This window comes from Alternaria burnsii (genome assembly GCF_013036055.1).
Source record: "Alternaria burnsii strain CBS107.38 chromosome Unknown 744, whole genome shotgun sequence".
NCBI lineage: Eukaryota > Fungi > Ascomycota > Dothideomycetes > Pleosporales > Pleosporaceae > Alternaria > Alternaria burnsii.
The window spans coordinates 78,304-103,639 of record NW_024066119.1 but is presented as its reverse complement, the minus strand read 5'-3'; the positions used below and the strand labels follow the sequence as shown (position 1 = coordinate 103,639).

Here is a 25,336-nt window from a genome sequence, read left to right as displayed (position 1 = left end):
CAGATGGGCATGATTTGATACGGAAGATGCTGCATGAGCGGTGGATATCATAGGAGGACAGGACCCCAAAAGTGGCCTGCCATCCAGGCGTGTATTTCGGCTTGATAATCAAAGCATGAAAAATCCGGCATCCGGCTCAATTCACGAACTTCATGAAATGCACATGATCTTCAAGTTGGCCTCTGTTTCCACTACTGGGTGATGCTAGTAAAATGTCTCGTGCTGATGGGACTATGGAAGGGTGAGGACGACCTGACGATACCATCGGACCGATGTACCGAGCCATTAACCAAGTGGTTGCAGTCCAAACGACCCAAACATTTCACATAAAAACCTGTGTACGAAGAACAGCAATTGAACAGAAGGGATATCATTTATTAATTGGTCTATCTTCTAAGGAAAGGTGCGCAAACGGACGCAAGAAAGTTACTCCACGTTACGTCAACAAGGCCACACTGATGGACGCCCCTTTGCCCTTGCTTTTCCGATTGTCTCTCATCGTACAAACACGCCGCCAGACTTTGCACATTAGCGCCTTACTCTACTGCTTGACCTCGTCAACCTTCTTCTTCGTCTGCTCCTTTCCCTTGTTCAGGTAATTCAACACAACGTCACACGCATCGCTCAACATCCTGAGCTCGAAGCTGACTGTCGCAACACCCATCTTGACAACGCCGTTGTTGTAATGTGTCTTGTTGTATTCGTTTTGCCAGGTACCTTGCACGTATGTGACGGGCGAGAAAGCATATTCTTTCAATTTTGAAGTGTCTTCCTTGACAATGGGTAGGTGTGTCTCTAGGGTGGATAGGCCAGAGTCCCCGAGCTGGTCGGCGCGTGCCAGGTAGGGTGAGATGTAGGAGTAGGGTGTGCGCAAGTATGGATGAAAGGGTGCGACGATGGACTGGTAGGTGTTGTTGGCGAGGTTCAAGGCGCGCGAACCATAGGGATTGGACTTGAAGGTCTCAACGCTGTCGTGAACTACAGGGTAGGAGTGCAGATGCTGATATTCATTAGCTCACGGTTCATACTTTAGAGGTCACAGTTCAAGATGCGATTGCTTTCGGATAGCTTCTGCCAAATAAAGTTCATGCTGTAAGAAGGTTCCGAGCATGGCAGGTTGATTGGCTGGGCCGTAAGCTCCGCATCTGCATCATGGGATTCGTGCGCCATATTGCTGACCCAAATAGATTGCGGTCCTAAAGTCGTCCAGACTTCGCAATCATTCACGATTGATATCAAATTGCGCTGAAACGCCAAGTCATACTCTTTCCATTGTGGCCACTAAGAGGCAGAGACCGCCAATGAGCGTATAGGAAAGAGAACAGTACGTACCGATAGAGCCTTGGAGGTGGGCGTCTCGCCATTGGTCATAGGCGCTTCAGAGCTCATGTTGTTGCCGTCGTCAGTAGCGTGCGGTGCCATTAATTGCAGTAGCAGATATGCAGTGTTGCCGTCTACTGTTGTGGGTGCTGGATGATTGTTGAGCTGGGAGGCAGTGGAGGAGTAACAGTAACGTAGAGAGAGAACGGGTTTCGGTCGACCTTATTATACGGCGGTGCGCTATGATGTGACTGTCTTTGGTTGGGAGGCTTTGCTGAAAACGGTGTGGTTCAGTGGGCTGGGGTGAACAAGATGCAGTGGCATGTGAAAGTGGCTATCGACAAGCGCTATGTCAATCTACACTGGGGCCTACCAAAACGTCACTACCCAAGTTAACTTCTCGCGCCGCTTCTCATTTCGAACGTTGAGATTCAGCGTGCGGAGTCGATGCAAGCCTGACGCTACACAAACACGCCGCAATATGCTTTTTTCCATGTGCCCCGCGTCTCCAACTCTATCTGGCGCATGTAGAGCGTTGAGGAGTTGGGATGCAGGGCGTACAGCTTGCGCCTGACATGTGAAAGAAGGGCGCTTTGGCCAGTCACAACTCAGCGACATCAGATAAGATCAGCCACGTGCTCTCTCGTTGGCGAGATACTCAAACCACTCGGTTGCCCTGTATACACCGGAGTGCCGGCTTCCCCTTTGTATCCTATCGCGTCCTGGTCATACCGTGCGTCGCCTCCGCTTGCGCGTCAGCTATCGGGTGAGCTCCAATTCCTAGCTGAGAAACGACCGTGGATCGATTGGCAACAGTGCATTACAGCTAGGGATTGCGCCCCTCAATTGGAGAACCCTTATCACGTCGACAACCCCCTCGTTGCCATTGAGCGGCCTCAGGGACTGGTTCCGTCGTGCGTGCCGCACAAGTAGTCCTCTTGTGCATCAGCAGGAATGCAGGACGGCGGGCATATTGGCATCAATGCAGCAGGTAGTGGGACGTGTTGAGGCCGTTCTAGGTCCTGAAATAGCATCGAAACTTCGAGGGCTGAAGTATCACATGTGAAAGTGGATGACGAGGTTTGGCGTACTGCTAGTGCACGAATCGCGTTTTTCGCACATGTTGCGCGAGCTTACTCATCGCGCCATAGCGGAGCTTTGCATGTCACGCCTTGCGGCTCAAGCTCGCAAACAAGTCTCCTCTCATTATTTCTTCAATGGCTTGGCTATCACGAGTGACGATACTCACGATCAGCTGCCACCGAGCCTCGATGCAACCGCGGCATACACCTGCCTCGAAACCTCGATAATCGGCATTCCTTCTTGACAAGGCCGGACTGCCGGGAAGGATGCGATAAACAAGGCCCACGCCCGCCACTTTCACCACAACGGCAGCTTTCACGTGCTTATGCGCTGTGGCAGATCGACAGCTTAAGCGAGGACGGTCCATCGATGATCGCTGTCGTTTGTTGAGGCTAGTTCGACGACATGCGTTCTTGTGGATAAGGAGAAGGCCGCAATGACGGTTGCGCAAGACGGCAGCTATCCGTCAGCGAGTGGTACGATACAAGTATGTAGACATGTTGATACAAGGTCATACAGTGGGTACTAGGGTTGTCGAGCACCTCGACATGCCATCTTATCCTGCCTTTCAGAACTGAGAGTAATCGGCCGTACATTTTGAACAAGGGTCCTCTCCGTATAGCGAATGATGATGTGTTCGTACACGTCCGATGTAGAAACGTTACTCAACTACGGGCTATACGAAGACGAAAAGCAGATGCCAGTTCCGACAGGCGTATTCCAGATGTGTGGGAGGCGGGCCGCCGATCTATACGATGTAAAAGATCACGATAATGACGACCTATACCTAAAGCAGTAGCAGATATCGATCTTTGCTATAGCATAGCTAGTACCATCTTGGTCATGAGTGTTGGTGACAGTCCCAGTGGGCTCTGGATGCTCAATTTTGAATTCAACCCGGACACCATCGATATCAAAGGACTTTCGAATTGGAACACTTTTGCCATTTCACATTGTCGACATGCTAAACTACATCAATATTATCCCGCCTTTTGTCAAACGCCCGTACCATGCCCAGAAACACCTCTTAATGTAACGTACAAGCAAACAAAATCAACGGCGCCTAATCGCTACTCCGCCTGTGCTTCTTACTCTTCTTGTCCTTCTTCTTGGGTGATTGCTGAACAACCTCTTCTTCGGCAGCATCGACATCCTCCATCTCCACGTCGTTCATTTGAATATCACTATCGACATCCTCATCCTCTTCTTCTTCTTCCTCAGACTCCGAATCGGAATCACGCTTCTCACGAACGTCGTTGAGCACGACGTCATTGACCTCCTCAGCAACGTCCTTCAACGGATCCCTAATCTTGACTGGTGCGAGTACGTCAAACGCACCCGTGCCGATACCACCCAATCTACCAACGACAATACGTGCACTGGGGTTCTTGAGCTCATCCCAATCGCGCTCCATGACAGCGTCCTTGAGGAAACCAACGGTGGTTTCGAAACTCATCTTCATGAAGGGGCTCACGTTACCCTTCATACCGATACGGTTGAATGGTGTGAAACCACCGCCCTTGGTCATGGTATCGGCGATGAGGTTGAGATGGCGTTGGTCAACGGAGATACCGTGACCAGAGAAGACGCCGTGCATCTCGCGGACGATCGTCGCACGAGCAGCCTCGACACCGTAGAGATGCAACATAGCCACAATGTCGTTGGTTGTAGTACGGTTTACATCGATGATGTGTGCGTACTCGCGCATGGCAATGAGGTTGGAGCCTTCGGTATTGATGACATCCTCAGGGTTGTCCTTTGACTTGGCTGAAAATTGGGCGGCAGTAATACCGGGAATGACGTGGATAGTGGCGAAATTGGCAGCGTCTTCCACATGGTGCAGCATGAGAAGCTTCGGTGTAGATGCGGAGAATTCAAAAGTAATCTCGCAGAAAGCTCCTTTGCGGTCATCGAACTTGAAGTCAAAAATGTCACTGTTCTTGTGGCAGATACGGTCGTGGCGGATTTCCGAGGACTCGTCGGTGGGGACGAGCATACGTTCATCCTCATCGTCGGAGTTGGGGTCAGGGGTAACCGCACGCGAGGGCTTGGGGCTGCCACCGTACGTCTCATCGTCTTCGCTGACCTCGTCTTCTCGGTCAAGCCTATCGTTGACAGCCTGTTCCTCCTCTTCCGGCTCTTCGTAAGCTACACTGTCCTCCCGTCGGCCGCGATCCTTGGCATGAGTAGTATCGTTATCGCCCTCGCCGTCGTCACTGTCATCGTCTTCTGCTCCGCCTTCCCGACCAGCCCGGATAGTCTCCTCGGACTCTTCGACTGTCTGCTCTCCACTCCTACCAGTCTTCTCACCGATAGTAGGGATAGCAGCCGACTTCGCCGTTGACAAGGACTTTTCTGCAGCCTTCTTCTTGAGATCGACACGAACGATCTTCTGGAGACGTGGACAGAATTTTTGTTCAATGGACTCGGCGACGTCGCGAACCTTGATGGCATACTCTTTTGTGTATTCCTTTGCTGGGTAGAAGTCCAGGCGAATCTTGTAGCTCCTGGATTGGCCGAATTGTTCACCAGGGCCAGATGTCTCAGTGACAGTGACCTTGTCGAGCACAGCTGAGAGCGGCAGACGAGTGATACTCTTGGCAAACTTCTCGTTGTCTTCCTTGGACAACTCGGGGTGAGGATACAGCTGCATCGATGGAGTGGAAATATTCGCACTAGCAGTCATGACAATTTCTCGTAGACGTGGGATACCGAGTGTGACGTTCTTGGCAGAGTGACCAGCCAAATGGAAAGTGTTCAACGTCATCTGTGTGGAGGGCTCACCAATAGACTGCCCAGCGACGACACCGACAGCTTCGCCAGGTTCAACAAGAGATCTGAGGTACTTGAGATCAAGCATCTGCTCGAAAGTACGCTTGAGAATCTCACCCTCTTCGTCTTTCTTCTTGTTCTTGAGCAGCTTGTCGGGGTTTTGGTCACAGTACTGTGATAGTTAGTAAATTCCAACGACACGAATTCAAGGAACTTACGTCGCGCTTAGCCTGCAAAAACTTCTCAGAGGTACTGCCACTATGCCGTGATGGCGTGTAAACTGCAGTGGCAGGATCCATTGCTGCCACATCACCCTTCCTGGCCTTCTTCGCAGCCTTCTTGTTGTGCTCAGCTGCTTCATTACTAGAGACCTTCGGGTAGGCTTCTGTGGTGTGGAGCGCTTGGGCTAGCGAATAGAAGTTCTCCGCCTGGAACTTGAAGTCGTTGAGGTACTTCTGCTTTGTCGTGTCGAGACCGTCTTCACCGTACAGGAACTGAACCATGGTACCGTCGGAGTCGCGGACTGAAGTGTCGTATTCGACCTTGAGACCTTCCATACCCTTGATAATACATCGTTGCAAGTAACCAGAGCGCGAAGTCTTGACAGCGGTATCAATGAGACCTTCGCGACCAGCCATCATATGGAAGTAGTACTCTTGCGGTCGGATACCAGTCAAGAAACGATTGACAATGTAGCCACCAGCACGAACACTGGTCTCGAAGGGCTTGAAGCATGGCAGCGTTTTACCAGAAATCATAACTGGAACTCTTCGACCTTCCAAGACTTGCTGACCGAGATTACATGAAATCTGGTTGGCGTTGACCATACTACCCTTGGCACCAGAACCTGTCATGGCTTGCATTTGGTTCTTCGGGAATGGCTTGATGAGCTTGTCAGGCAAACAGGCTGCGGTGACCGTGGAGGAGATCTTGCCGTTGGCAGTGTTTGTAAGCAGATCGAGACCGTGTTGCTTGGTATCGTCTCGCAGGACAGCTTCAAGGCGTCGCCGTAACTCTGGGTTGGTAGGGTCAATCTTTTCCGCATCCATAGTGACGTACTTGGAGGCCACCTCGAACCCAATCTTCTCTGCCTTTCGAAGTTCTTCCAATCTAGCGCGGTCTCCTTCCTCTGTAAGAATCAGATCCTGAACACCACAGGAGAAGGCGCGCATGTGAAGCATCTTGGTAAGCAGCCGACCGATAATACTCAGGGCGCGTCCGGCAATCGTCTCCCCATAAGCTTCGTAGATACCGTTAATCAGTCCACCTGCGGCAGGTCCAATTTGACTCTTGTCCATGATACCGGAAAGCAGTTGGCCATCCTTGACAATGACAATCTGCTCTTCAACGTGGGCACCCCAAAGCTTGCCATTGGTTGATGACTTGGACATGAGCGTCAATTCCTGATATTCTGCAGGCTTAATGTTCTTCAGAACAGTGCTGATGATCTGCTTTCCTGTCCACATTGGCCGGGGCTTTAGTACTGCAGGGATCACAGTCTCAAGTCTGCCTGATGTCGTATGTCCATCTTCAGGTCGCAGACAAGAGTATAGTAGTTGGTGGTACTCTTCCCGTGTGAAGAATGTGTCCTTGTTCGAAAGCCAGACTCCCATGGAAATATGGTCCTGAATCAAACCACGCAGCGGCTTTCCAGCAGTCGCAGATAGGTATTGGTGATCTGTGTCCGCTACCGTCATAGCCTCCGCTCGGGCAAGCTCGTTCTGGGGGAAATGCATGTTCATCTCGTCACCGTCGAAATCGGCGTTGTATGTGTTACAGTTGGCGTAGTGCATGCGAATGGTCTTCTCTCCTGGTAGAACACGTGCTCGATGCGCCATCATCGAAGGCTTATGCAGTGTCGGTTGTCGGTTCATGATGACAACGTCGCCGTTGTTCAGATGACGATGCACCTTCTTGTTCCGAGCACCGTTCGAGTACGAATTCGAGGGTGCGAGCAGCTGGTTCGCCAGAGCTAGTCGCTCCTCGTAGTTCTTCTTCCTCAGGGAGATGACTTGCCCAAACTCGTTCTCAATAGCATGCGCTCCTGGCCACTTGTCTGGGCCGTTTAGGACGGCTTCTTTGAGATCGTAAAAGTTGTGGTTTGTGACGGGTTCCGGGTATGTAAGCTTCATGGCGAACACTGGGGGGACACCGATCTCGTTCGTCTCGATGTTCGGGTCGGGCGAAATGACACTGCGCGCGGCGAAGTTGACACGCTTGCCCATCATGTTTTTTCGGAAGAGACCCTCCTTCTTTTCCAGACCCTGCTTGATACCATCAGCATTTGTGACTGCCGCGCGGCCCTGTACGGGGTTTGCATCACGGTCGATGAGCGCGTTCACAGCGCCTTGAAGAGCGACGAACTGGGTCTGCATGTCGTCGAAGTTGCGCTGTCGGTATCCAAGTTCGTTGGGTTTGCCCTGCATCTCCTGGCTGATTTGACGGATCGTGTCGCATGCTTCGAGAATGCTCTTGTAGAGCTTGTTTCTGGCGGATTCGGCAATGGAGTCGCCGGTCTTGTCCTCCGGTCTGTACTTGTTTGGTGGTACAATGACGGCTTGGGTAAAGAACATGTCGGCGTTTACATCGACAAGAGACTTGGTTCCGTAAGGGCTGTAGAGCAGCCGCATTATCTCAGGCTCGCCTTCGAAGAGCAGAGTCATGGCCGCCTTGACTTCTGTTGCACTCACGTACTCCTGCAGACTCTCGGAGGCATCGGTTGCGGGCTTCGCTTTCCGTGCCATGCGCGACTCGGTAGCAAGGAGCGACCCGTCGGCCTGCTGTATGTCCTCCATATCAACGCCTTCGTCTTCGTCCGAGATGGGGTCCAGGTCCGCAACTCCTTCATCCGCGTGTACGTGTTGCTTCTTCGCCCTGGCGTCTCTGCGAGCCAGGACATCCAGCGGGTTCTGTATGCGCTTTTCCAGCTGAGCCATCTTGGCCTTGTCTTTCTGGCTCATGGCCTTTCGGAAGATCTTGATGCCACGGTCCTTGCGGTATGTTGGGCTGATGCCCTGGCAATTGCCGCAGGTCTTGCGCTTGCTGAGATCGGCGTAGAAGTCCTTGACCACTTGTCGCCGCGCGTCAGAGATGGTCTCATTCTTGTCGCGTATCGATCGTGCATCGTGCTTGGAGATGTTTGCCCGTTTCATGCACTTCTTGACGTAGCTGTTGCGCTGTGTGATGATGTCGGTGTTGTCATCGTCGTCGTCGTCTTCCGAATTGTCTGCATTTTGAGTGTTGGACTTGCCCTTCTCCATGTTGATATGCTCGTGCATCTCGGCCGCCTCTTTTACCAATCCACATCGTATTAACCGCAGCTTGGAGACGAATTCGTTGATCTGGACCCGGGCGAGCTTGAGCTGGTGGCAGTATGCACACTTGCCCCGGAGCAGTCGCAGCAGCTGATCCATGAAGGTGAGGTGGTATACGGGTACGGGAAGCTCGATGTGGCCGCAGTGGCCAGGACAGCCCAGGAAGCTGGTGAGACCGCATGTTCCGCATCTTGAAGTTTGTTAGCGGAATGAAGGGAGCTGGCAGAAACAGGGTGAAGCTCACGGGTTGTCCAAGAAAGCGCCCAGTGCAGCATCGTGCAGACCGCCGGGTACGGGGTGAAGCAGTGTATCGAAGGTGGTCGGGTTCGTGATGCGCTTCACCGAGAGCGACTTGATGTCGCTTGTGGTCAAGAAGCCAAACTCGACGCCGTTAATGGCCGAGGAAGTTGGCTGGTGGGTGTTCATGACTGCACCTATTTGCCTGTTGCGCTTTCTGCCGGGAGAGAATCGCGCGCAAAGGCGTTCAGTGAAGGTTCGCAGCAGGCGCGAGACTTGCGGGGAGTTTTTTCGGGACCAAAAAAGTTCGGCCAGGGTTTAGCCGGCACGCGCCAAGACGCTTGCTGAGCGGCAGCGTTGATTTCGCGTCACTCCGCAGCGACTGGTTTCCATCATCAAATCAACCTCACCCCACTCACTCGTCGCATCCCGTCGACAGTCGCCGACTACCTCCTCCGCGCATCGAATGTAGTGGATTGCCCCGAGTCTGCACAGCCATCCCGCGACGACAACGACGACGCGCCGTTGCAATCAAACTCGACCTCCGCACCTCCGCATAGCCCAACCACACACCATGACCATGGCAGAGAAGCGCCCGTACCCCGACGGCCAGGGCCCCAACGGAGACGCAAAGCGCGCAAAGGGCTCTGATGCTGTCGAAGCCGCAAAGGCGAAAGCAAAGGCAAAGGCTGCCGAGATTGCTGCCCGTTTCGCAAAGCCGCCTGCTGCTGCTGCGGCTCCTCCGTCGGCGTCGGCTGGCGCAAGTGAGTCTGTTCAAGACAAATTAGCCGCCATGAAGGCGAGGATGGAGGCGCTCAAGGCTGGCTCAGGAATCGCCAAAGCCCCAACGCCCGATTCCACCGGGCCTCGCTTTGCGACAACACTGGGCAACCGCCGCTCCGAGACGCCCAAAGTCGATCCCAAGGCCAAGCCTGCCGCCTCCAAGCCGAAACAACAACAAGAGGAGGAGCTAGAGAATCCCTACTTCGATCCCAAGGCTGCTGCCCTTGCCAAGAAGAGAGGTCCTCGTGTTCTGGCCTTCAATGAGCATGGAAAGTACCTCGACCAGGCCTCCAAGCTGCGCGCGCAACGTCGCCTGGAAGAGATCAAGAAGACTTTGGCCATCCAAGCCCGCCGTGCTGGCTTGGACGAGAATAGCGAGCGCGGATTCCTTGTTCAGGCCCCTCCAGACATAGAATGGTGGGACGAGGGCATTTTGGCCGAGCCCACCTACGAGTGCATGCATGACTCAAGCAAGGTCAAGGTGGAGACTGACGATTCCATCATCACTCTCTACGTACAGCACCCCCCTCTCCTAAAAGCGCCTCAGGACCAGCGTTTAGTCCAAGTGAAGCCTATGTATCTCACCACAAAGGAGACACAGAAGCTAAGAAGAATGCGCCGTGCCGCCGACCTTAAGGAGCACCAAGCCAAGATTCGTCTTGGATTGGAGCCGCCGCCACCACCCAAGGTCAAGCGTGGAAACATGATGCGTGTCATGGGCGAGCAGGCTATTGCAGACCCTACTGCCGTAGAGATGCTTGTCGAATCGCAGATCCAGCAGCGTCACGATGACCACATCACCGCAAACGAAGACCGCAAGTTGACCAAGGAAGAGCGGCAGGCCAAGCTTGCTGCCAACCAGGATAAGGACGCGCAAAAGGGTCTTTACATGTGCGTTTTCAAGATCAACACACTCGCCTATGGCAAACATCGCTTCCAGATCGACAACAACGCAAAAGAATACGCACTTACCGGTATCACCTTGTTCAATCCCGATCTCAATCTGGTTGTCGTCGAAGGTGGCGCATATGCAATCAACAAATACAAGAAGCTTATGCTCCAACGTATCAAGTGGCATGAGAACGGGCCACCTACAGAGAATCAGGTCGAGAAGCAAGCGCATGATCCAAAGTGGCTGAGGCCAGTCACGGATACTGGAGATGTAAAGGACCATTCATCCAATAAATGTATCCTTATCTTCGAGGGTGAGATCAAAGAGCGCTCTTTTCGGAAGTGGGGCTCAAGAGTCTGCGAAACCGCTGGAGAGGCTCGCGAGACACTTGGAAGGGCCAAACTTGACAGCCTGTGGGCCCTGGCCAAAAGTATGGAGTGAGCACTTCTGCTTTTCGAGTTCTGGACAGTCCGGGACTATACAACATATTTGGCGACTTTATACGACTTTGCATCGGACATACACCATTTCAGGACGCTCGTTTGGGCAAGCGAATTCGCGAAGGACTTCTTTTCATGCCAAATGTAAGTTTACTCATAATTCCATAGTTTGGAATATACGTATTAATGCACACCTTTCTTGGTCCAGCCTCGCAATTGTGATGTTGCGTGTAATTCAGATCTACTTAGTCTAGGCTCGTCGTGCCGTGACAGAGCCTGTTCGATCTATTGCCCCAAGTTACCTTGTAGTGATCTACGGTAAGTGCTGCAGTATCCGTCCTCTACTGTGAAGACTTTCTGGCATAAGTCGAAACAAGCATCAGCGTAGGTTTATTTCTCGTGCTTAGTCGTTTCTAATTTTTACCTCAATTGCTTCTCCTATTCTCTTCCTCGTGCATACGCGGCAACACTTGTTCATCAAGTTTTCAAAGTAGATTGTTTTCTTGGCCGAGTCGCCCCAGGATCCACTTTCAGCAGGCTCGTTGGCCTTAGCAAAATGCTGGTCGTAGTCCCCTAGATAGCGGGTTGGGCGCACTTACCAGACTGTTCGCTACGAATGCCTCCACGCTACCTCATAACCTCCCTCCTACGCCGGCAGCGAGGACTGTGTGTTCTCCTCGGTGGAATGCGTGCAGGTATTGCAACACAATTTCCAGCAATTTAGTAGTCTACCGTGAGAGCTTTATTGTTTTACCTTCTCTCAACGCATACCTCAGTCAATGATGCTTGGCGGCACTCAAGATACTTTGAGCTGTCCTACGTAGGCTAAGAACGCTGCGAAGTTATCCAGGCCCATGCTTAAGGCGTACCATGTGCATGCTCAGTGTTCTTTCTATTGTAGGAAGATGGGAGGAGCTGGGCACTTGCGCGCTCACTAGCGGTAAACAATTGGTGGGGTATATAATACTTGGGTGGCTTCGTCTTCGTTTCTGTAGTATATTTTATCACAATGCATATCACTATACTAACAATCATTATCATATGCAGGGTTTGGCACCATATTTTTACCTGAGCAAAATAGTTTTTTGTAGGTGCCAGTTGGTGAGACTGGGTCAGATCGGAGGTTAGTTCTCCCTTGCATTGCTTTCACCCAAGTTTCGAAGAAAATTCACTGATTGATCTCAGCTAGCCCTCTATGTTATAGATCAGGGGTCAGCGATACTAACGGAGGAGACTCCGCCTACGGTCCTTCCTCTCCTCGGACGATCAGCTCGACCAATCGAACGAGGTCGAAGCCCCCTGAACTTCCCCATAATCATGCTTGTATCGCAGCACACGGATTGACATGCTGCAGGTTTTCGTCTATGCCGGGAGTCTAGCGGCATAGTCTTGCACTTCAGTCCGTTTGGCGCGTGGGATATGGTTGGCTTCCATCTTGCGCTTGTATCCGCGATGGCCCATGCTCAAGATAGGGATCTGATTGAAGTCGCCGTAGGTCGCTACATCCAGCATGAGGTCCAAGGCCGTGGTACGGACACGCTCGTACGTTTCGAGATGTCTTTTGGGGTCGATAAAGGCAGAGTTATGCCGAACACGTACATCCGTCGAATAGAGCCGGCACTGTGCAATGCTATTCTCTTCACCAATGAGATTCCTACGAAACAAGTCGCATAGCTGAGGAAACAAGTTGGCCCACATGTTACGGTGAGGCTCGTCTTGCCGAAGGCGACTAGGATTGGATTAGCGATAGGTTTGATGAGAGGTGTGCAAGGACACGAGCAAGAGCGGCTTACCGGAGGTCTACGATGTCTCTCGATAGACTGAACAATGATGCGAAGACGATCTCTTCACCTTCACGTCTCAGGCCACCCTCTCCGTACGGCGTCGAAATCACGCCAGATCTTTGTGATCTTCTGGATCTTCATATGCGTCATGGCAACGGCAGCGATGGTGATATGGAAGTTGCATCAGTGGGTCCCAGACTTCTGGAAAATGTCGAATCTTGTCGTTTCGATAGTAAGCAAGGTTCTTTCGGGATCATGGAGGCAGTGTGCGGAGATGCCGAAGACTGGCATGCCTGGGGTGCAGTCGCCGGAACAGATCCAGTATCATGGGGGTGCCATTGCTGTAGTGCAGTAGCGGACTCGGCTTGAGTAAGGGTAGAACTTGTTCTTTCGTATTTGTATTTGGCCTAGGCTTTTATGCGCAGTCAATCAATACCAACTCTCAGTAATGCATACTTCCATCGCTTCGATCCTTGTCTTGTCATTCCTACTCCATGATTCGCCAAGAATACCAAAATGTTGTGAGTGGGAAAAAGGAGGAAAGACAAGATGAATACTGAACATGAAGCAACACTATATTCACATGGAAAACGTGTATACAGAAAGATTGAGGAAATAGGAAAGGCTATACGCTGCTCTCGATACGCACACACACACACACACACTTGGAAAATAAACTTTGAAAAGATTGTGTTGATTAACATCTTCGTACTGCATCCACACTTGATATTAAAGCTTGTCCGTATTCCCGTCTCTTTCTGCATCTATCCATTATTCAGGCCAACACTATTCCTGTCTAAACACCCAAATACGTCCCGCTGGTAATCTTCTTAACAGTAGCTACAGAGTTCCATCCAATCGCCGGACTAGCCGGCGCATTCTCCTCTGCATCCGCAAACGGATCAGCCTCGCCATCGTCCTTCTTCGCGTTGAGAGGCGCCATCATGCTAACACCTAGCCCGCTACCCAGAGTCAAAGACTGCTCATCGCTAATCTCCCAGCGGGCTTCCGTGTTACCAGGTTTGGCCTGGCCGTCAGTTACGAAGCGTGCGCGTAGGGTTTGGGGGGCGGAGCCTTGAAAGAGGGTTACGTCGCCTAGACGCCAGTAAATGAGTCCCTTGTCGCGTGAGAAGGTACCAGTGGGCTTCGATTGGCACGACGTCGCTTTCGACCCAGGCTCGAGACGAATCACAAGGATGAGGTTGCGAATGGTGATGCTTGTGGCACCGCCAAGTTCGAATCTGGGGTTGAGGGAGTAGTTGAGGATGGCAGACGTCTGTGTCGGTTCTGATTTCCAGGCTGGGGACAAAAGAATTGGTGGGAGGGAGCCGATGTTGCTGTCTTCGATGTGTAACTGGTAGTGAAAGGCTACCGATGTTTTCATGATCTTTGACAAATCTACGGTGTAATTACCCGGGCTATCTGCCGACTGCTCGATGAATGCAGGGTTAGGGGCAACCTTCTCGAGTACAGGAAAGTTCTCTAAACGTATACTCTCAGTGCCGAAAGGACCGGCAGAGATGTCGACAGGGTTATACGCAAGCGCAACCTGCCCGATTACCATTGCTTTGGTAACGTTGCCCTGCTCGAACCACGCGCTGACGGTCTCCACTAACGACGCATTGAGCCCCGGTTCATGCAGGTCCGGGTGTCTGATTGTGGTACTAGCGGAGCTACTTAGCGATCGGCCCGAGCGGATGGATTGTGTATCCGATGTGGCATGGTCTTCCGATAACAATGCACGATGTGGAGGCTTGAAAGCTGGAGATGTAGGTTGAGGAGGGATGGCAGGAGCAGGAAACGTTGCTGAACCAGAGCCGGAAGCGGGACCAGATTCACTTGTTGGGAGCGGAGGCACCTCGCCTATGCTTTGAAGTTCTGGTGTTGCGGGGTTCGGTACGAATATCGTATTACGAACATCTCGGCGACCACGCAGCGTGCTTGATCGTTTTGGCTGTGCGGCTTGCTGTACAAGTCTTAGCATACGTCCTCGGAGTATTTTCACTGTTGCTTACTGCGCGCAGAGTGTTGACCAGATTGGCGGTAGCTGCATCAGCGTCACCGTCTTCTTCTTGGATGGGAGCATTTCTAATGTCAAGCTTGAATTGTGGCGGTGGATTGCCCTCGTTTTGTGCCCTGCTTCCGGTTAGCTACACAGACTTTTGGGACGTAAACAAACTTACAGTCCTGCTTCCCTCTCGGCTTCCGAGATGGCATCCAGAGCGGACGGGGGTACAGAGAAACCTTCAGAATCCTTTTCTGGTTCTGGCTGCGTCTCTATGACTGGAGGCGGTGACAGGGGCTCTTTGAGCTCTGGTATAGAATCTTGAGCTGGCGTTGTTCCGTTTACGGCGCCTGGCGCGTCTGCCTCGGCGGACGACTCAGGTATGGTGCCGTTTGGGGCAGCCTCAGTGCTGCCCTGGCGGGTGAGGCTTGGTGAGTCAGATCTTTGGGAAGTACTGGGTCTCTGTGAGAGGCGTCGTAGAGGCGAAGTTGGCCGTTCTGCAGTGGTGCTCAACGAGGAGCCCTGGTTGTCGTTATTCTTTGCTTTGCCCTTGCCGAATCCGCCGAATACCGAACCAAGGTTTGCCGAAGAGTTTCGGTCTGGTGATGTCGCTCTGCCGTATGGATGCGCACTCTGTCTCCGTCGGCCCAAAACTGTCCCAAATCGCTTGAGAGGATTGGAGCTGTGTTTCTCGACAGAGCCGCTCTTCTGGCTCCTGTTGTCATCCGCTGCAGTGGGCGATGTTGGCAGAGGAGGAGGCGGTGCGAGGTTTCTCGAAGGAGTGCCTGGAATGCTCGGCTTTCGCACAGGTTGCGGTGCATCTCCGTTCCGCATCCTCAATGCCCACGTTTGTATCTCATCGGCGGTTTCGATGTTCAGCATGGCGTTCAACGTCTCTTCAGCTGTGGTCCTGCTGCGCTCCACCTGGTCGACTTCATGGGTTTGGAATTGCGTGAGCACATCGCGTAGGTGGTTCAGCCGGGTCTCATCAATGGCCTGCAGTTGCTCGAAGACGTAGGGTGCTTGCGAGTCCCATTGCAGCTCAGCCTTCTCAATGTCCTGCACGGCATCGGCAACGGCGGACGCTTTGGCCTTGGATCCCTTATCGCGAAGTTTGCCCTGCTTCTTCTGCGCCGTGTCGATGTCCTTTGCGATTGCGGACAGGTTTCCCTGGATGTTGGCCATGGCCAGCACATCTCGGTTGCTGGCGGTGAAGTCGCGCAGGGGGCGTTCGACGTCGGCTTGGATCTTGGTGGCCAGGTGCGCGTGGGATTGGGCAACCGACTCGGTTGCGCTCACAATCTTCTGCCATGGGGTTGCGAAGATGCTGCCCCGTGTTAGCTCAGCTCGTGCGCTGCGAGGCGAATGGGGCGGGAAGATACCCCAGATCCGACGACTCATCGGGCGGATGTCTGTTTGCGAGCTTCCGCAGGCCCTGGACATATTGTTCTTCGACGCGACGACGTTCCTGCGCATTGGTGAGCACCCATGACGATGCGCGGCACCGGGGGCCGACCCACCTGTAGCCAGTCGGCAATGTGGTTGTTGAGCTGGCCGACATGTCTCATGCGACTGTCGAGGACGGTGACGGCTTGGGCGGGCGAAAGCGATGTCTAGACATGGTGTGAGCCGAAGCTGGGGGAGGGCATTCAGACAGCTCTCACCAGCAATGCCGGGTATTCTTTGCGTTGGAGCTCCATGGCGACGAATGCGGGGGACAGGCGCACAGCCACAGGGTAGCAATTCGGGATATTTACATAGAGAGGAAGCTCGGCGAGCTTGTCGGGTGTCGTGGAGCTGTCACAACTGCGCTGTCAGTCATGGCTTGGGGCTCGTCGCTTTTGGCCTAGTCCAAGACACGCGGTTGTGTCCGGCATCTGACGTAACCTTGGTAACGACTAACCCTCGAGATGCCTCCCTGGACCCAGTCGCCAGTCGCCAGCTGCCTCCCACATGGACTCGAGACGCGCCAGAGCCTGTCTAGCCATTGCATGACTATGCCACTTGCTGAGCACGGCCAGCCCGTCCTTGGGCACCGACCGCGTCGGCTTGGGTAGTGTCGCGTCGCTGATTCGGGGCGACTCTTCTTCTTTTCCTGCCTTGACGACACCGCTGCTTGACTGCTACCCTGATACCTGTCCGACAACACCCATTGCGCCCCATGGCTTCCTCGGACTGGCGACCGAGCCTGGGCTTCACTGCTCGCCTGATGGCTGTCACGAAAATGCAAGTAACATGTTTATACTGTCGCGCTAGGGAGCCCGGTGCATGCTAGCACGGAACAGGGCCCGACCTTGTGCATGGCATATTTGCTTCATCGCAATTCACCCCTGGCGTGCAAAAGACACATCGGCCCAATCAATATGCGTCCAACGTCATACTCCAGGACTGACAGCATTGCAGGACATCAGCCTACCAGACAGCGGACCCATCACTGTCTGCAGATGATGCTCGTAAAAACGCTACCGTAGCTGAGACGACCATCTACGCAAACGCTACATCTCTGGTACAGACCGCCTTTTGAATTTGGTGAATTCGTTTTGACCATGTTGCAGGACGACTACGATAGACTTTGCAATGAAAAGATAACAACCCTTCCCAGACCGTCGCTCGACTTCCCCACACCAGAGGTCAGGACTTGCACTACAAGTGCATGCAAGCTTGCTAACCTAAACTCCAGGATGAAGATTATGTCCCGACACCGGGCGGGAAGCCCATTGGCAACTACCAAAATGCACTCTACCATCGTGAGGGTCTCTTCTCTGTCATTTACAAGGCACCTGCGCTGGGTGGTGAAAGCTACTTTCCAGCAGAGTCGCCTTCAAAGACCAAAGTCGTAGCGTTGAAGATTACTACACCATCAGTAATGGAGCCTCCGCACGATTCACAGCGAGAGGCTAAGATATTAGCCATGGCAGCATCGGAGCGAGTCATTCCGCTGATAGAAACCTTTCGTGAGAATGGAAGCCACTTCGTTCTGGTCTTCCCGTTCGTGCGCTACGATTTCAGCGACCTACTTCGGGACAAGAAGCTTTCCAAGAGCCAGATCAAGTCGTGCTTGAAGGACCTCTTCGTTGGACTCGCCGACATCCATAGCAAAGGGATCATACACCGCGATGTCAAGCCTTCCAACATACTCCTCAAGTCTCTCGACGGGCCAGCATACCTTTCCGACTTTGGTATCGCATGGGCGCCTGAAGTGCCAGGGCCAGAATCCGCGGATGCGAAGATTACCGATGTTGGCACTACCTGCTACCGACCCCCAGAGTTACTCTTTGGGAACCAAAAGTATGGCTGTAGCTTGGACCTGTGGGCTGCTGGTTGCACAGTCGCTGAAGCTCTCGACCCCAGCCACGAGACGCTGTTCGACTCCGGAGAATTAGGAAGCGATTTGGCCTTGATACAGAGCGTATTCAAGAAGCTCGGAACCCCAAACCTAGATGTCTGGCCGGTGAGTCGATCTATCTTGTCTGATTCTGGACTCTGCTAACTGAAGTAGGAGGCTGCGAGTTTCCGTGACTGGGGCAAGGTGCAATTCTACGAGTATCCAACACAGGACTGGTCGGCTTTGCTGCCAACCCTTTCCGGGGTAGAGCGAGGTGTCGTCGCCAGCCTAGTCAAATATGAGAGTGGCTCGAGAATGAGTGCATCCGAGGTGAGGTGGTGCGCCCAATGCGGAGACATAGCTGACTGTGTATGACAGGTGCTCAAGCATGCCTACTTTTCGTCTGCAGAATAGGTTTCTGGGTTTATGTTGGGGATAATTCGTGTCAGGACACAATTTGAGGCGCGGGGCGATTCCGCACGCGCCGAATAGCCTGACACATGCATAACATAACTTGTAAATATTAGTGAAATAGTGATATAACCATTTTGGCCAGGGATGCACTGGCCGAGTAATTGCAATCTAGAGTAACCAGCTGTGGGCGAGTGGACGTACACAAACTGCGCTAGCGACGCAGGGTTGATCCTCGGCCGCTCACAAGCAACAGCATCACCACGGCAAAGTAGACGTAGAGCAACAACCGCACTGTCCCCCTGTATACCCAATACCGCCCAACGACTTCCAGACATATTCCCCTGCAGTCGCCTGTATGTTGCCGCCGTCAAGATAGCAGCTTTCCGGCCCTGGCCTCAAGTCACAGCCCCTCATAGCACCGCCGCTGTCCCACATCGATCCCCGCCCTGGAAAACTTCCCAACCCACTCAACATGGCATTCCTATTCCGAAACAAGCAGAAGAATAACCTGGAGCTTACCCGCTCTATCAAAGAGCTTACGCTGCGGCTTGGGCAAGAAGACAGGCCCAACCCCAAGGTGCGACCAGACGACTGCTACGGGGCGCCTTGGGCGACATGGCTGACATGTGATAGCTAGAGGAAGGACTTGCTCTGGACCTGCAACAGATGAAAGTTAGACTTCAGGGCACACCCGGTAGGTTTGCTGTCCTTTCACCATGCACCTGCAGGGCTAGCTGCTGACGGCGCCAAAGACACAGAAGTCAACCCGGAGGCTGTCTTCCAGCTTCTTACAAACATCCTCAACGAGGACCTCCTCTATGCGCTAGCAATCAACATTCATAAGCTCCCGTTCGAGTCGCGGAAAGATGCCCAAGTCATCTTTTCCACTGCTTTCCGCTACAAGCCCGCAGGACAAGCTACACCGCAGGTATTGGAACACGTCGTCGCATACCGACCGGATATTATAATAGCGCTATGTCGAGGCTACGACCGGCGAGAAAGCGCCATGCCATGTGGTGGCATCCTTCGTGAAGCGCTCAAGTACGATGCCATCGCTGCGCTGCTGCTCTATGACGAGCCAATGGAAGACGGAAAGACGCTTGACTTGGGCAACGTGAACCCTGATCTGCCGTCTTCTGGTAACGGTGTCTTCTGGAAGTTCTTTGACTGGATAGACAAGGGCGCTTTTGAAGTCAGTGCCGATGCATTCAACACATTCAGGGTAGGCTGTCCGGCTGGAACATGTGAACGGACACGCTGACACACGACAGGAAATCCTGACAAAGCACAAGCCTTTAGTCGCTACATTCCTGCAGACCAACTTTGACACCTTCTTCACCAAGTACAACTCGATGCTGATCCAGTCTGAGAGCTATGTGACGAAGCGCCAGTCTATCAAACTGCTGGGCGAGATTTTGCTCGATCGAGCAAATTACAACGTTATGACGCAATATGTGGACTCGGGGGAGCATCTCAAGATCATCATGAAGCTACTGCGAGACGACAGGAAGATGATCAACTACGAGGGTTTCCATGTCTTCAAGGTAGGTGTTGACAGGCGTGATTGTGCGTGTGTGTATTGATAAAGGCAGGTGTTCGTTGCCAACCCGAATAAATCGGTCGCAGTACAACGGATCCTGATTAGCAACCGGGACAAGCTGTTACGGTTCTTGCCGTCATTCTTGGACGACCGCACAGAAGACGAGCAGTTCATCGACGAGAAGAGCTTCTTGATCCGACAGATTGAGCAGCTTCCGCCAGCTCCGGTCGTGCCACCGACAGCGCAATAGCCAGTGTTGGAAGCGAGTATGATGTCCATCTGTTAGGTTTTGCATATCATGGCGTTTGAGGTTTGATATCCATGGAGTTGTTCACAAGACAGGCGCAGCATCATCGGCGCATTTTCAATGGATGGATGTTGTGGATGCAGGGCGGGCTTGCAGATGCAGGGCCCGCAGTACGTTGTGCGCAGACAGCGGATCATGGTCGGCCTGCTTTTTCAAAAGTATGTTTGCGCATGTCAACCCCTTGGAGCCCCAAAAATAGCTGTTCAAGGAGTGGTGAAAGTGTGCGAGCAATGTGACAGAAAGCAACATGCAGCATTACATACTATGGTAGATACCAAGTGCTCGCGTGCTGTAGCCGGCATCTCGGGTCCGCAAAGACATCTAGACTCCATATTTCATCACGCGGTGGATCTCCCGCGGCGAGCTTCCCCGCTTAATCGCTAACTATGACACGTGGTGGTGATTGGCTGCTATGGTGGCCGTCTGTCTGAGCCCGCGGCCAAGCCGGTGTCGCAGGTAGCAGGGCCGTAACAATCAAAACGTCGTACCTGCGGCAGACGGCTTACATTGTCGCGTTTGGAGAATTGTACCTGCATCGTTTCTGTCGCGTTGAAGCATCCCTTGACGCATCCTCCCGCTAAGCCCCTGATGCTAGCCCGTCGCTAGTCTAGGTAGGAAACCGGCTCTTCCTCCTTCTCTGCTTGGCGGCCAGACTAAAGCGAATCAGGTGCACGCCATCGAGCAGCATGACTTCAGAGGGGGCCCGGATAACTCGCTGGCTGCAGTTGCAGGACACCGCTACACACCAAGGCCCGCTGCTTAGTCCGGGGAATGAATTTCCTCTGAGAACCTTACCGTCTCTTCCCTCCGCCAGCTCCCTCTCCGACCTGGATTCGGATGACGGCCCCCGAGTCTCGCAACCACGCACCAACATCGCGAAACTCATCCATCCGCCCACCCCTACCATGACGGATGAGCAGACGGCGGCTCGAAGACGTTCCTCCTCGCTCGCCGGCGCAACCCTGCCCACCAAAACAGACCTGAAGAAGCACCGCCGGCACCGTTCCGACCACATTGCTGAAGAAGGAGAAGAATCCTCGTCCGGTGCGGACCGTTCCGATTCAGACTCTGACAGCGACGACCCCGACCTCGACGACATGAGCGCAGACGGGCTCGAAGACGATGAGGAGACGGGCCTCACCAAGAGAGACAGGCGGAGACGCCGGAGAAGAAAGAGGAGGAACACGTTGCTCGACCAGCGCATCGTCCCCGACGATACGTATACAAAGGAGGAGAAGAAGCTCGCCGACCAGAACTTGCTCAAGTCCATGCTGGTCAACGGAGCCCTGATAGGCCTATGGTACGACACAACCCCTCGTGCTGTCTCAGCCCAACTAATGTGTCTAGGTACCTCTTCTCCATTTCGATATCTGTCTACAACAAATGGATGTTCAAGGAAGCCAAGGGCGACGGCGAGACCAAGAACATCTTTCCATTTCCGCTCTTCACAACATGCCTGCATATGATTGTCCAATTCACGCTCGCGTCGCTCGTTCTCTTCCTAATACCCTCCTTTCGACCTCGACACGATTCCCTTAACCCTCACGCGGCCGGCGCGCGTGTGGAGCCCTTGGACCCAAACAAGCCGCTTATGACCAAATGGTTCTACTTCAGCAGACTCGGGCCGTGTGGTGCGGCTACTGGCATGGACATTGGCCTGGGCAATACGAGCTTGAAGTTCATCTCGTTGACATTTTTCAGTAAGGGATGAAATCTCGTTTCTCAGAACGCGGCTAACAACAACAGCCATGTGCAAATCATCTGCACTCGGCTTCGTGCTCATCTTCGCATTCCTCTTTCGCCTCGAACAGCCATCCTGGCGACTTGTATTCATCATCCTTATCATGACCGCTGGTGTCGTCATGATGGTAGCCGGCGAGGCTGCCTTTCACACCCTCGGCTTCATTCTCGTCATGGTCTCAGCCTGCTCATCCGGCTTTCGCTGGTCTTTGACCCAGATTCTGCTCCTGCGCAACCCCGCGACCGCGAACCCATTTTCCTCCATCTTTTTCCTCGCACCCGTCATGTTCATCAGCATACTTATTCTCGCGATACCCGTGGAAGGCTTCTCCGCGCTCCTGGAGGGTCTTTCACACCTATTCGAAACTAAAGGCACTGGCCTCGGCATTGGCATTCTTTTGTTCCCGGGAGTCCTAGCCTTCCTCATGACTTCGTCCGAGTTCGCTCTGTTGAAGCGCACTTCGGTCGTCACTCTTAGCATTTGCGGCATTTTCAAGGAAGTTGTTACCATTGGAACCGCAAACCTCGTTTTCAAGGATCCCCTGACGCCTATCAACCTGACTGGGCTTGTTGTCACGATCGGCAGCATCGCGGCATACAATTACATGAAGATCAAGAAGATGAGAGAGGAAGCTCGCATGAATGCGCATCTCCAGAACCAAGAGGTGTATGCGCCTGTCAACACCGTGGATCCCTTGGAGCGCGACAGAAGAGGCAGTGTCGTTGTGCGACCAGGACAAGGCATTGTACGCAACAGTCTCCAGCTTGCGCCCGGACTAAGTGGGGGACCAGTAACTGAAGCTCCTGCGAGAGCAAGCCCGATAAAAACCGCTCGGGACACTGAGTAGCATGCAAGTGTGCAGCGATTATTCTGATTCTAGCGTGTGCATTGGGTGTTTTATCGCATTTTGTAGCATCATGGGCGTTTGGAACATGTGGGTAGTGAAAGGCGAGCGTTCAAATGCCGCCGTGGGATTACTATACCCTTTCCTTGAGACTACATCTGAACCACATTCGCTATGTACTATCAATAACTATTTCACATGTTGGACAAGCTTTTAATCTGGTTGACGGTGGACGTGAACGTGTTTATACGGTACTACGTGTGGTAGTGCATGTTGTAGCTCGGTGCAAAGACCAATCAGCCACAATGGAGACACTTCGGTGATCGCCATGAGCCGCGGAATTGCAGTCTAGGCATAACCCTTTGGCCGCAGTTACCTCATCAGGGTCATGCACGTCGTGAACACCTGCCACTCCCACCCACGCATGCACATGCACATCTCCTTCACTCCTCCTCCTCCTGCCGTTTGCTCACGGCATTCTGTTTCGGGCAAACGTCCGACTTATAAGCGTGCGGCGCTTCCAGGGCTTGTTTCGCACAACGCAGGTTTCAGAAGCCCCGAAAGCCCGGCAGTAAGCCTCATCGTGGCTTAAGTAGTACTGCCTGCCTGCGTGCACCACTCTACCGCCGCTTTTCTACCTCCCGAGAAACGCGCAGTACTCTCTTCGCTTTCCCCCTTCGACAGCGACCTCACGTCGCTCTACTGCCGCCATGCGGCCTCTCACTACCCTCCTGGCGCTCCCTTTGGCGCTGCTGCCTTCGCTCGCCTTTGCGCAGGATCTCGAAGTCCAAGTCACAAAACCGGCCGAATGTACGCGCAAGACTCAGAAGGGCGACACCGTGTCGATGATGTACAAGGGCACGCTGCAAAGCGACGGCAGCAAGTTCGACTCGAGTTATGACCGAGGAACCCCCTTCAGCTTCACGATTGGCAAGGGCCAGGTCATCAAAGGCTGGGACCAGGGATTGTTGGACATGTGTATAGGAGAAGGAAGGAAGTTGATCATCCCGCCCAACCTGGCATATGGCAATCGGGCTATGGGCACCAAGATTCCTGCGGGTTCCACACTGGGTATGTGTGGTCAGTTACAGCCATCTGGCCCTGTCTAACCGTGTATGCAGTTTTTGAGACAGAACTCATGGGCATTGATGGTGTCAAGGCCGAACCGCCGAAGCCTGTTGAGCCTACGCCGCCAGCTCCTGAGAAGTCAACCACTGCCGTTACAGATGATAATGTCAACTCCAACGACGAAGAAGCGGCGCCCGAAAACGTACCGGTCCCTACCTCCACACCGCCATCCGAAGCCGCTCCTGTGGAGGCGAAGCCTGAGAAGACTGCAGCACCTGCTGCTGAGCCTAGTAAGATCGCCGAAGCGCAAGAAAATCCCATGGATGGCGAGAGCGGCAAGGGCGAGTGCAACCTCCTTGGCAACTTCGCCTTGCTTGTGCAGGGTGCTCTCGGACTTCTCGCAGTGTCTTCTCTCGCTATTAAGAGACTGAGAGAGTCTCCGCGACGACCTATGAAGATTTGGTTTTTCGATGTTTCGAAGCAGGTCTTTGGTTCAGTTCTGTTGCATCTTGCAAATGTTCTGATGTCCATGTTGTCTTCTGGCAAATTCGACGTAGCAGCGACCACAAGTGCAACCACCAAGTATGCTGGAACGAACGAAGAGGGTGATCAGCCGAACCCATGTTCGTTCTATCTCCTCAACCTGGCCATCGACGTAAGTACATTCCTACTGACCCCTGTGTTCCGCGACTAACAAGCTTCAGACTACGATCGGCATACCCATTCTCGTGCTGCTCCTCAAGATCCTCCACGCCGCATTCGCGAAGACGCCCCTTGCCAACCCCCCGGAGTCCATCCGCAGCGGCAACTACGGCCAGCCACCACGCGCAACATGGTGGCTTAAGCAGTCCATAATCTACTTCCTCGGTCTTATCGGCATGAAACTCTGCGTCCTCGCCATCTTCGCTTTCTTGCCTTGGATCGCATGGGTAGGAGACTGGGCACTTCGCTGGACAGAAGGAAACACCGCACTACAGATCACTTTCGTCATGTTTATTTTCCCCTTGATTATGAACGCGTTACAGTACTGGATCATCGATAGCTTTATCAAGGATCCTGAGCATGGTAGCGGCAATGGCACTGAGGGCAGGTATGGCGTTATTGGGGACGAGGATAGTGAGGATGAGGATGATGAGGAATGGTTAGAGAGGCAGAGGCGCAGGCGTGAGGCGGGCATCGATGGCGAGGATAGTGATGTTGAGGCTGCTGAGGGTGATCCGTTGAAGGAGGCCAACCCTACTGTAGTCCCTGCAAGGAGCCGTAGTCTGAAGACTGGCGGCGACTACGATCCTGCGACTGACGGAGCAAGTGGCAGCCTCAAGACCAGGACGGAGTAGATTGATGATGTGTTTTGATTGTTGTATTCGCATCTTCATTAGGACATGTTTGTTGTCGACGTCTCACGGCGACTCTGGGATATAGATATGGACATGCATTATATGTGCAGGGAAACATGTTGGTATTTTG

General features: G+C 53.2%; 9 protein-coding genes across 9 annotated transcripts; 6 read left to right on the top strand and 3 right to left on the bottom strand.

The window, feature by feature from the left end:
* Positions 1-541: 541 nt before the first annotated feature.
* GT037_008503 (uncharacterized protein) lies at positions 542-1,422 on the bottom strand (the record flags this gene model as incomplete). Its single annotated transcript, XM_038933550.1, has 2 exons — positions 542-1,000; positions 1,333-1,422. 2 exons carry the CDS (start codon positions 1,420-1,422, stop codon positions 542-544), a joined length of 549 nt encoding a protein of 182 aa, XP_038783515.1.
* Positions 1,423-3,466: 2,044 nt separating this feature from the next.
* On the bottom strand, positions 3,467-8,915 carry GT037_008502 (beta and beta-prime subunits of dna dependent rna-polymerase; the record flags this gene model as incomplete). The annotated part of the gene is made up of 3 exons (XM_038933549.1): positions 3,467-5,347; positions 5,394-8,679; positions 8,734-8,915. 3 exons carry the CDS (start codon positions 8,913-8,915, stop codon positions 3,467-3,469), a joined length of 5,349 nt encoding a protein of 1,782 aa, XP_038783514.1.
* Positions 8,916-9,300: 385 nt separating this feature from the next.
* Positions 9,301-10,842, top strand: GT037_008501 (prp3-domain-containing protein; the record flags this gene model as incomplete). Its single annotated transcript, XM_038933548.1, has 1 exon — positions 9,301-10,842. One exon carries the CDS (start codon positions 9,301-9,303, stop codon positions 10,840-10,842), a length of 1,542 nt encoding a protein of 513 aa, XP_038783513.1.
* A 1,924-nt stretch (positions 10,843-12,766) lies between these two features.
* Positions 12,767-12,994, top strand: GT037_008500 (uncharacterized protein; the record flags this gene model as incomplete). The annotated part of the gene is made up of 1 exon (XM_038933547.1): positions 12,767-12,994. One exon carries the CDS (start codon positions 12,767-12,769, stop codon positions 12,992-12,994), a length of 228 nt encoding a protein of 75 aa, XP_038783512.1.
* Positions 12,995-13,421: 427 nt separating this feature from the next.
* GT037_008499 (uncharacterized protein) lies at positions 13,422-16,330 on the bottom strand (the record flags this gene model as incomplete). Its single annotated transcript, XM_038933546.1, has 6 exons — positions 13,422-14,591; positions 14,641-14,761; positions 14,809-15,957; positions 16,013-16,098; positions 16,151-16,243; positions 16,295-16,330. The coding sequence occupies 6 exons, from the start codon at positions 16,328-16,330 to the stop codon at positions 13,422-13,424; spliced, it is 2,655 nt and encodes an 884-aa protein (XP_038783511.1).
* Positions 16,331-17,176: 846 nt separating this feature from the next.
* On the top strand, positions 17,177-18,369 carry GT037_008498 (negative regulator of the pho system; the record flags this gene model as incomplete). The annotated part of the gene is made up of 4 exons (XM_038933545.1): positions 17,177-17,260; positions 17,311-18,081; positions 18,130-18,285; positions 18,334-18,369. The coding sequence occupies 4 exons, from the start codon at positions 17,177-17,179 to the stop codon at positions 18,367-18,369; spliced, it is 1,047 nt and encodes a 348-aa protein (XP_038783510.1).
* Positions 18,370-18,841: 472 nt separating this feature from the next.
* Positions 18,842-20,159, top strand: GT037_008497 (mo25-like protein; the record flags this gene model as incomplete). Its single annotated transcript, XM_038933544.1, has 5 exons — positions 18,842-18,946; positions 19,003-19,063; positions 19,122-19,591; positions 19,641-19,913; positions 19,962-20,159. 5 exons carry the CDS (start codon positions 18,842-18,844, stop codon positions 20,157-20,159), a joined length of 1,107 nt encoding a protein of 368 aa, XP_038783509.1.
* Positions 20,160-20,902: 743 nt separating this feature from the next.
* On the top strand, positions 20,903-22,804 carry GT037_008496 (tpt-domain-containing protein; the record flags this gene model as incomplete). Its single annotated transcript, XM_038933543.1, has 3 exons — positions 20,903-21,516; positions 21,564-21,916; positions 21,963-22,804. The coding sequence occupies 3 exons, from the start codon at positions 20,903-20,905 to the stop codon at positions 22,802-22,804; spliced, it is 1,809 nt and encodes a 602-aa protein (XP_038783508.1).
* Positions 22,805-23,511: 707 nt separating this feature from the next.
* On the top strand, positions 23,512-25,206 carry GT037_008495 (fk506-binding protein 2 precursor; the record flags this gene model as incomplete). Its single annotated transcript, XM_038933542.1, has 3 exons — positions 23,512-23,872; positions 23,923-24,524; positions 24,574-25,206. 3 exons carry the CDS (start codon positions 23,512-23,514, stop codon positions 25,204-25,206), a joined length of 1,596 nt encoding a protein of 531 aa, XP_038783507.1.
* Between the last annotated feature and the right edge of the window lie 130 nt (positions 25,207-25,336).